At 35.6% G+C, this 11709-nt stretch overlaps 1 protein-coding gene across 1 annotated transcript in view; it reads left to right on the plus strand.

The window, feature by feature from the left end:
- LOC119067234 overlaps positions 1–11002 on the plus strand; it is a 38948-nt gene extending 27946 nt beyond the window's left edge. Inside the window, exons 2-3 of the mRNA XM_037170090.1 lie at positions 5911–6044; positions 7834–11002. Coding sequence (XP_037025985.1) covers positions 5911–6044; positions 7834–10759 — 3060 coding nt within the window. The 3' untranslated portion in view covers positions 10760–11002. The remainder of the gene's footprint in view (positions 1–5910; positions 6045–7833) is intronic.
- The last annotated feature ends 707 nt before the right edge of the window (positions 11003–11709 follow it).

Genomic DNA, 11709 nt, shown 5'->3' on the forward strand with positions numbered 1-11709 from the left:
CTGCCTTTTTAGTTGTTTTTCACGAGGGGTGACGCACTTCCATTTAATCCATTTAATCCATTTAATCCATTAAATCCATTAAATCCATTTAATCCATTTAATCCAAAAAAAATTTTTTAGTTTTACCGAAATAATTAGGCTACCGACCTGAAAAATTTGTAAAGCAATTGCGAAAAATAGATTTGCCCGATCCCCAGCTCATTTAAGAACTCGTGAGGTATGTGAGAAAGTGCAGAATATTTCCTAGAAATGTCAGTTCTCACTCCTACACTTGGACTCTTAATTCTACACCATATACCTTTAGCCAAAGCAAGAATTATAAGAGTTCAATAATTCACATGAGACGAAGGGTCCGATATCATCAAATTTGAACGACAACTTCAATTTTATACTCATTTACTTGGCCGAAATAATAAGAACAAAAATGTTAAATGCTTTCGTTTTCGACATAGAAAAATTTAAATAGATACACCATCGGAAAAGTGAATACCGACATAGTTGATTTGTCTAACAAATACGTATGTTTGGTAATTCATTCGATCGACAAAATATCGATTATTTCCTATCGATATCAATCGAATGTTTTATCGATAATCGGATAATAGATAAGTATCGACTGATTTTGAAATTTCATTATCCATTGATGATATTTTTCATATATTTTTCAGCAATAATATTAGCACAATTTTATTCGAGCGCAATTACAATATCTACATTTTATATGTGAGTTTCTTTGCACCTCACGATTGTGTATCTAACAAAAAATCCAAAAAATGTGAATCTAGATTCTCATTTGATAAACAACATTTTTGTGGAAACAATTTGGAACCATAATAACTCCCAAATCAGAAAACGTGTTGGTATTCACTTTTCCGACAGTGTACTTTCATTACACGAAAATGAAAGTGAGTCTTTGAGGACAATAGTCTGATGACAGGATTGAATTAAGGTCAGACAAATATCGAATTCAATCAAAAGCAGTAACGATCGAAATTGTCTTAAATAATTGTCTCATATTGCACATACTGTTACACATTTAAATGGACCAAATTCTTACAAATTATATGATATGTATAAAAAAAAGTTCAGTTTGTAGTTTAATTATTTGTGTTTTTGTACTTGGGTCAGATATTAAGTATAATAAATAATTCGAATGGCTGGTATTTTTTTCTGAAGAAACAAAAACTTTGTATGTTTACAAACCTTAACTTGAAATTTTTAATACAAATTCAATATTATGTTTAAAAAGTCAAGACAAAGCAAGTCTTAAACAAACCTTTACAATATAATATGCAATAACCAACAAAAATTCATAAAATAAGATTGTAAAATAGTCGGGTTTTTTTTTCTCTCTGTGTCGTTTTGATTTTAAAATGTAAACGGTCCGGTCAATGCCATTCGTTTGTTTATTATATATGGTACTTTTTATATTGCTCACAAATTTCACTCTTATTACACATTTTAATGATTAAATACAATAGAGTTGATGAATTTAAAAAGTGTAACACGTTGTGTGTTATTTTAATTTATCTGCTGAAAATAGTTCAAGCTTTGTTTTACATGCTAATCTAAAAAATTTAATGCCGTTTATCACAACGTATATGCTATGCTGCATACGCAACACATATCCAATAAAAAAAAAAATTAGATTTTAAATTGTCTCTCTTTACCTCCCAGTGTTCAACATTATTTTAGTTACAAAAATGTACGTAGTATACCTGAGTTCTATCAAAACGTACACAACAATGCCACAGTTAACTAATTTGCCACTAAGCAATTTTGATTACGAAATGCATGACAATGCGTGCATAGTGATATTAGGTACAAATTGAATATAAATATTCTATTGAACGTGATACCATACATTTAACGTTAAAGTATGGGCTTTATCAAAATAGTGCTACGCCAATGTGGACTACATCGGATCAAGGTGGATCTTATCCAGGTCGAGCCAATTCTCCATAACAAAACAAAAATTTATTTGATCCATGTTTGCTTGTTGTGCAATAATATTCTAAGCAATAGTCTTTCAAACTTACGAATTGATCGAGTCATTCCATTTACTGACAAACTTAAGATATTAAACAATGTTGGTTAATTAAGCTTATTTATAACGAGTTGCCTGTGGCATATTACGAAACTAAAAAGAATCCGCCAAAATCATTTTCAGCTTTTTAGTTGAAATATATTTAATCTGTTACAGACGGCTGTCATCTGTTATTGACAACGACAGCAAAAATAAACGACAAGCAATGACTGATGTGGTCGTATATAGCAAAAAGCATGTTCAAAACAAATGAAGTAAAAGATTTCTGAAAATCAATCTCTGAAAATCTTCGATCAAATGAAGTAATAGTTTGAACAGTAAAACTGTTAATATGCTTGCCATCTGTGACAGGTTAAAGAGACGAGCCACGGCAGAGTAAAATAAACCAGGCAGGAGCGGTTCATTTTCGAAACGTCAAGGTCAAGGATTATCAGGTCCCTAGTCAAAGAAGCGCTCCTGCCTGGTTAACTTTACTCTGTCGTGGACGAGCCGAACTGGTTGAGAAAATGTGGCTATAAAACTTACTCAGCGCATTTCTCTACGCATCTATTCTGAAGAAAATAAAATCCGAACGATAAAAAAACTGCTAGCTCTGTGAACAGTAGAAAAAAGCTACATCCATGCATCATTTATGATAATTACAAGTTAATGTCGGTTGGTTAATTTTTTTTGTGAGGAAGGACAGATGTACGTTACATTTAAGCGTTACAGAAAGATTCGTTTCGGCATTTTTAGTGATGTATTGAGTCAACATTTCAACGTAGCCCAATCAACCATAATTTTGTGTACACCAAGGGCAGAGACCGAAAATTCAACTTTTTAACATCGCTGATGATCGAAGAGGTTTCAATCAGAAGTTGGATGGCAGCACGTAGTTCAATGATAAAGACACCACACGGGTTTTTCACCTAACTGACTGAATGATATTACCAACAATTACATGTAACACAAAGAGACGTTGTCGGTACTAAATCCAAGACGCAACATAACCGATTCAATCAGATGTCATTATTGTGGACAACAACCTGATGAAACGATTTATTTGTGTTGCGGTTGAGTTTCAAACCCACAACTTGCAATTTAATAATTCAATGTGAAAGGAATGGCCTCGCTTAGTCTGGTGTTGTACTTGAAGCAAATGAAGTAAAAGATTTTGATGAATATTCAATAGCAATATATATAGAAACTCGTGAATCCGTCAAATGGAAAAATAATTGAGTGAAGCATGGCGTGCAGGTTTATAAGTTGGGAAAGTTTTCAGATCTTGAGATAGGTATTTTATAGATAAGAAGTCAGCTTAGGTTTGATCTGACCTATTACTCCCTTCTCACGCAAACAATATCAAAACTGTCTATACGTCTTCAAAAGGTTTTACCATAACCACGCGCGTGAGTTTAGCAACTTCGACCGTATAAACAGTTATGAATGTATGTGTAGATCAGCTGAAAAACATCTGAAGTAAATTCATGCTAAAATTGCAATGCCTTTGACTGTAAGTAGTTTAGTTGATTTCCCTAAAATGATATCTTTGCTTACATGTGTTTAACCTGACTCCTACATGGGTCATTGCGAAAATCTATGATATTTTCAGTCTTCAGTCTCACACGCAGATTTTCGAAGACATAAGTAATGTCAAAATGTTCATAGCATACGGTTTGGTGTCTGTATTTATAATACAGTTCTTCGACAAAGTACAACAATGCGTAAATAATTACTTTTTCCATTAATTATTTTCATTAATATTTACTGTAGTTCTGTTACGCAAGCCATCGGTAAAGAGTGTTAGCCAAATAGTAACAACAGCAGAAACAACAAAATTAATTGGTGACATGCAAAAGTTTGTGACAACTTTCGGCTTCAGCGATTGCATATAATGTATATAAATCTGTTTATACCGTAATGTCAATTTTGAATTATTACATTACCCATAACATACAGCAGAGTAATGACAGCTAAAAGATTTACAAAACAAAAAAAAATAATAATTAGACGAATGTTATTTAAAAGGCCAATTAAAGGAGTTATAAAATTTGCACTTTACCAGACATGTTGAAAAAGTAATTACTGTATAAATAAAAGTAAATGAGACACACGACATTCAAATACGGTCGATTGTCTCAGACTGTAGAATAGGTATACTAAGAAATTAGAATCCATTTCTATTTCTTTGACTTCGTTTTAATTTATTTAATTCGAATTTTTGTATTGAATTAAAATATGTCAATCAAAAATGCTTTTAGGCTCGGCTCTGTAAACCTGATTAAGAAGTAGTAGATTATGTCATTTTATGTAAATTTCTATTTTGCCAAGTTCGATGGCCGAAGCAAAGGGTTGCAATCACGCAAGACAAAATATAAAGTAACAACAATATTTTTATTTTGACGAGTGGGTTCCTTAGCGGCTCCATACAGAAAAAATCATGCAAACTTCAAACGTTGTCGAGACCCTAAAGTATTTTTTAAAATTTTAAAAAATACGGGCCCTTCATCGTAACACTCCGGCCCATTTAGGCTATTTTGAGTCTTATAATCTGACAACTTAAAAAAAAAACTGATGGGACTGCCAAGTACTGTCAAAATAATAAATTGGAGCCATGGACTGGACGTGTTGAAAATCCCACTTTTTATGTTTCAAGCCCTACTTTGCAACAAGGCTATTATTGAAAATTGTAATTCTAAAAATTCCGAATAATGCTGACAGAATTCCGAAAAAACTCTCTTTCCAGAAATATTCGGAAGTGTTCCGAATTTACAGAATTAAAATTTTCAATAATAAACCCTGCTTTTGAAGCTTTCAGTCGACAGACTGCATTTGTCTTCGACTTGTTCCGCGGATCTCACACTTCCGACAATCATGTACTTACACAATATTACATTGGTTGGCTTCTCCCCGAGTCAACACAATTCTCAGAAAAACGGATTTTTATTATACCTAAGAAGTAACAGCATAATACTGAATTTATGAGCGATAGAAGGACTTCATATTCGGTCTAGTCAATAGGCTGGAGTTATTTGTTTGTTTGTTTCTGTTTTTTGACTGATGAAAACACGGAATCTCCTAAAACGTAATTGAACAGCAAATAAATTGAAATTGTGCGCAACAAATTTGCAAATTTAAGCGTTATATTAGCCTTGGATTAAGTAAGTAGGTAGTTGCTACATGAGAGAATACGATCAATTTCGTAATATTGTTGAGAAATCTTATAACAGAATATTTTGTGTGTGTACACTCTAACTAGTAACTGAGCAAATCGATTTTGGAAGGCAAGACTTCCTTTAAAATAAACCCAAGAAATTTATGTGAATGAAGCAATTTCTCGAATGTGAAATTCGTACTTTTTGTCTCATAGATTGGAAAGAATCCGTTATTTTCTTCGAAAATCGATTTTTAGTTTATCGTGAGCTTCATTTCAAATTCAATGATAATGCCAAAGTAATTATACCAAACTGAGCAAAATTTTTTTTAATGCAAATGTATTGTGGAGGCTGAATCCGCGCATATAATGTTAATATGTTATGAATATTTCAGTAATGATCTTATTGAAATGACTGAAAAGAAAATTATAGTTGATGGGCACGATATTAAAATAAAATAAAAAAATAAGAAAAACGGCGAATGCCACCTATTAAGGTTTGGAAAAGAACACTTCCCACATTCAATTTAATAAAAAATAAGCCAAATAGTTTTCATTGTTCTATTATAATCATTTAAATTTACATTCGTCACATTCATTTATTCGTACACGATTCACTCTACTTCGTTTTACTTTTAATTTACCATCACTCCGCAGAATTTAACAACACTAAATCTACTCCAGGGTTTTTGATACAGCTTTATTCAATGCGTTTAATTTTACCTTTCAGATGAAACCGCTCACCTTGCTCTTGGTAATTGGTTTCCTGGTCGAGATTGGATTATTCAATGTGATTACTTGTTCGTCTGCTACCGTACAGAGTATTATCAATTTCAATACAACTAAAACTGCCAAATTTAAAACGTGAGTAAACTGAAATTAACCGACAATTTTGAATTATAAGTTTTTTCATCTTACTTTAGCTTAGCTGTATTAAAAAGAAAGTCAGTTTTCAGATGGTCAAAATATATGAAATGCCGAATGAATGATTGATAAAACTGATTTTTTTTTCTTTTCATACAAACATTTTTAAAGTTTGTGATTAGCTCACGTGCGTAGCGCACGGTAGCGCATACAATAATAGCGAAACATATTTTTTGCATACTAAACACAATCTGATAACTTTTTGGCTGAAGCGAAAGTTAATGTTGGATATTTCCTGTGTGTAACCGAGAGAATATTAATTCTGATGAATAACTGAGTTCCAGAAACGTAAAAAAATATGAAAAAGTTAACGCTGATCATCTCTTGTCTTCTGTTATCGATGACGACGATACAAATATGCCATGAACTCCAACTGCAGTGCTATCTTAGATAGCAAGAAGTATGGTAAAACAAACGAAGTAGAAGATTTACCATAAGACACCATACGATACTTTAAGCAAATGAAGTCACGTTCACGTACACAATAATATCTTGAACCTAAACAGGATTTTACGAGTACGATTTGCTGTCAATATCGGCTTCCCCTCGGGTTGATAACACTAGGCAACACAGGTCATGTACAGGGATGGTGACATAGTGCGTTGGATAGGTCTTGGTGCCCTGAATACGGAACACACCTCCGTTCGTCCCAGTCACGTCTGTGTGGAGACGTAACCCATTAGAATATATGACAATGAAAGTGCACCGATCCGATTGGCCGTTGGTGTGGTAAGGTATTCGGACCTCCTGAGTTCAAATAACAACTCTATTGATCTCGGTGACACATCTGTGGTTCAGACCAGGAATATTTTTTGACTGTGTGGTTAATTTTTTTTTTTCGATCTGAACCACAGATAGGTGATTGAGACCAATAGAGTTGTTATTTGAACTCAGGAGGTCCGAATACCTTACCACACTAACGGCCAACCGAATCGGTGCACTTTCATTGTCATATATTCTAATGGGTTACGTCTCCACACAGACGTGACTGGGACGAACGGAGGTGTGTTCCGTATTCAGGGCACCAAGACCTATCTAACGCACTATGTCACCATCCCTGTACATGACCTGTGTTGCCTAGTGTAATTTGTGCATCTTTTGCGCAAAATTTCCATTTACGAACAGGTTATGAAAAAAGCTATTTATATGGCATCGATAACGACGTCAAGAATAAGCGAACAGCTCTGGGTGTTCACTTATATGTTTGATAAAAATATTGAAACGATAGATTTTGAAGTGATTTACACAAATGAACTATAAGACTCTATATACTTTGATATCCTGTTAATACGTCCTTCAGACTAAGACTTTTAGTTGATGGTACACTTGAATGATTCAAGATAAATGGAATAATGGTCAGAAAGTGTATGTCACTACTCTAGGAAATGATGTCTTCTTATTACTATTATTGTTGGTTTTATTCAAATTTTATTTTTATTTTTCAAAAAGTCAAATGATTAATGACGAATAAAGTGAAAAATCATTCGAAATGCGTAAATTATGTGCTTGTTCACGGAATAAACGTTCGAAGTCATATCCAATGCCAATTTGATTTTTGTATTTAAATTTAATTAATGCGCTAAGGTATTACCTGTAATTTTGGTGATTTATCTTTCGTGTGAAAAATACACAACATTCAGTTGAGATAGACACAAACAAATTTTATTTTATTCGAAACTATTCCAATCGACTCGTAGCTAATGTTTGTTTCTATTTTTGTCTTTTGCAGTAATTCCGAAAATGCCAACAACACTCGAACCATTCAAAGACTAGTCGGCGGCCACATTCACCATTTAAACTACCGAAAAGATGAAAACGAGAATCCACAAACGACCCGACTTTCAAAAATCTATTTTCGCCGGAAACAACTTCCCATCCAAAATGCTACAACTCAAGCATCCAATGCCTATGTGCAAAAAGTCAAGTCGAAGCTGGACGATGCAGAGTTTCTATCCGATGATAATAAATTGGATGGTGGACTGATTGGAGCTAGTGCCGGTGATGGCAAACATATGCCAACCGAAAAGAAAGACGAGTCAAAGAAAACTCTTGCCGATCAAGTTGCGGAAGGGAAATACGGTCTCATACAAACTGAAATTTTTGATAAGACTCCAAAGAGGCCGGGAGTGATAAGTTACTTGCCAAATCCGGAAGTGCCCAATGACACAGCTAGTAACTATGGCGGTTTGGACGAAGAGGACATATGGTTGGCTGAAGATCATTTACTGGTTTTGAAAGGTGGCAATTTGAACAATAAACACAAAAATGATCCCTGGAAGCCGATCGACGACTACGAAGCGCCCGAGCGGCAAGTCAAAATTCCAGATAACCCAAGAGTACCACCACCATTTCTTGTCCAACTACAAAAAGACGGGCCAATACAGTTTATCAGCAATAATAAATTCCCGCTCATCAATCCATTTACGAATGAGTCGTTACTTCTATTCCCCGAAGGTGGTTTCCCCAAAGCCGAAGCTTTCGATAGCTATAAAAAAGACATTTTTGCCCGGCCGGGAACGAATGAAAATTCTACGAACAATAATGGCTACCAGTACCTGCCACCCGTTATGCCGTGGAATTACAACGACAACCAGACGTTCGTTAATCCATTTGTAAATATGCAACTGCCACCGTTTCCGTTTCCATTTCCCAATGGCTCACTGGAAAACTCAAATATCACCGACTATTTCGACGAAGATGACCCGTCACTGTATTACCCTCCGCCATACAGTTTTGTTTATAAAAGCAACTACAGCAATCCAGTACCTCCAGGTCCTCTGGTTCCTGGCATAATTCTTCCACCGCCTCCCGATTTCTTCGGTCGACTAGAGACTCCAACCACCACTGCCGCTCCAACGACAACAACAACAGTAAAACAATATAAACAAGTAATCAGACCGATTACCCGTGTAACAACAATTCGACCGGTCACGTTGAAATTGAAGCCAAAACAAAGCTACGTCACCGAGAAGATTATTTCAACGTCGCCATTATCAACTCGACCGACTGCATCAACTACCACTACGACCATGCGTACCGTAACTCAACTGAAGAAAATTACTGATGATCCACCAGAAATTATATCATTTGTACCGCGCGATGCCATATCAAATAAGAACATAGACGCAATGAAAGGAAATCCAATTTATTTCGAATACTTCGATGCAAAGGTCAATCAGCCGACAACGACAACCTATTACAACGCCGAACAATCCACACAACCGCTACCAGTTTCCTATAAAGTGGAACTTCAGCAGCCACCCAAAGCCGTTTACAAGCAATCTGAAGTCACACAACTGAGACCGCAGAAGAAAGCTAAGCGACCATATAATGCCTACTTGCCATTGCAGCCGTTCGACTATGATAAATACGTTTACATCACTCCGAAGCCAGAAATCACTCCCAACGGTATATCTAACAATGTTATACCAACGGTCGAAACTATTTCGAGCAGGCCACTGCAGTCATTCCAAAAGGAAGTGGAAACGATACGCCAAACACTACAATACTACAAAAATCCACAAACATACGATGCACAACGAAAGCCTAAGACTAAAGCTGTATACGAGTATTCCTTCGATGCGTCAAACGGTAACCAGAATAAACAATTCATAGCTCCGACTACATTCGACACGACACCATTCAAGCCGATGGTACAATACAGTACACTGCTTAATGCTGAAAATGAATTCAGAGCTATGCCCTACACAACCGAATATCCACAGAATTATTATTCGAGCACTGGCAACGATTTCGAGAACAACCCATCCCCTCGAGTAAATGGAGCCCGGAATTATTCACCGAAAAAACCAGTCCAACAGTATCTCCCGAATAAATACGGAAACGATGCAACTTCACCACCTCATTACGAGCATCCCCAAAAGGACACTCAATCTTATGACCAATTCCACTATTACAATACCAATGCTGAATACACAACAAATCATAGTCCTGTGCAGCCACAGCAGCAGCAACCATGGATTTCAATAGAAAAGCAGGTGTTTAGAGAAATACATCCCAAAGACGTGAGTGTTCAGGGTAATTCCAGACCACTGCAAGTCTATCCTCAGCAAGGGTATCAACAGCAAGGGTACCAACAGCAGGGACAATACGATCACTATTACTACAAAAACCCGAATCGGCCGACATATCCAAATGTCGAGCAAAACTATCAGAAGTATCCAACGACCAAAAATCCAAACGCTTACTACAAGCAAATTGAATCCATTCGCCAGCAACTGAGACGATACCCACAAAATCAACAAGAAATCAGTTTAGTCAATGATACAGCAGTCAATTACAAAAATCCGCGGCCCGCAATCAATCCGGACGCCGAGTATATAAATGTTAATCAGTACAATCAACATAAAGTTCAGCAACAGCAACAACAACAAATTCCCCAGCGTCTGCCACCACAGCAACTGAACCCGAACAACTTTTATCATCCCCAACCCATACCACTGAACAAGGACATTTTAGTCAACTATAAATATCCCTTGCCTGAAATAAATCCGGATAGCGAATGGTTGCCGGAGGATTTACGACGATACAATCGACGCTATCAGAATCCTGCTATTCACTACAAGTTGCCCGGAGATCATCAAGCTGGCGTGTATTTCTTTACACCGCAAGAGAAACGATATCAAACCGATTGATATCAATTTTCTCTTACTCGATGTAAATTTAAATGTGATGAATCTATTTTAACTTAGTAAAAAATTGTAATTTTCTGCGCACCAAGAGAAAAGGCAACAAAAAACTGTGCAAAAAATTGTGTGCGAAGAGATAGATAATACATTTTCCTATGGCGTTTCCTATGAATGACGAAAATGTGGACGGGATGAATATTTGATAATTTTGCTCAAGAATGGAATATTATAGAGAATGCAGAAAATGAATTTTAAAAAGTCTTTAATTCTAACATGTTCAGTTCAAGGTTTCCTTCAATTAAACATTACGGTGGATTACTCATCCACTCTGATTACAGACCGAGTGACCATTTTTACGATAGCATTTTCTCGAATTTTTTAAGGTTTTTTCTTAAGGATTTAAAAAATGTCAGGCCATTTCGAGAAAATTCACAGTCACATGAATGATTTTCGAAAAAAAATGGCTTTCAAATACTCCAAAATGGTTGTCTAGCAACTTTTTCGATCGATCTGATCTACTTCTGATCAATGTACATCGATCGGTGTGCATATATCTCGCGTATACATTCACTTTAGCTACACTTTTAAAGGGACAAAAATAGTCTTTCAAGTACCAAACGCAAATTCTTTTACCCGGAATATCACACGCTCACATTCCGAAATCCCATACTTTTCGAGTTATTAAAGATTTATAACTGATATGACATAAACGTGACATATTCGTGATTGGTCCCTTAATGAACAGCCAGCTACTAAATATTTAGAAAGATACAAATATAACATCAACAAGTATCTAGTTCAAGATTTGTTGCAAGCGGCTCCTCTGCATAATAAATTGAAATTATTGGGGTAATCAAAAAAAAATTCACTGACCTGCCTTAGTTTATCGCCGGCTGTTGCCTACATTTTGGATATATAAATTCGATTTTTTCCAATAATTTTTCTAAATAAAAAAT

This window comes from Bradysia coprophila, assembly GCF_014529535.1.
Source record: "Bradysia coprophila strain Holo2 chromosome X unlocalized genomic scaffold, BU_Bcop_v1 contig_12, whole genome shotgun sequence".
Classification (NCBI taxonomy): domain Eukaryota; kingdom Metazoa; phylum Arthropoda; class Insecta; order Diptera; family Sciaridae; genus Bradysia; species Bradysia coprophila.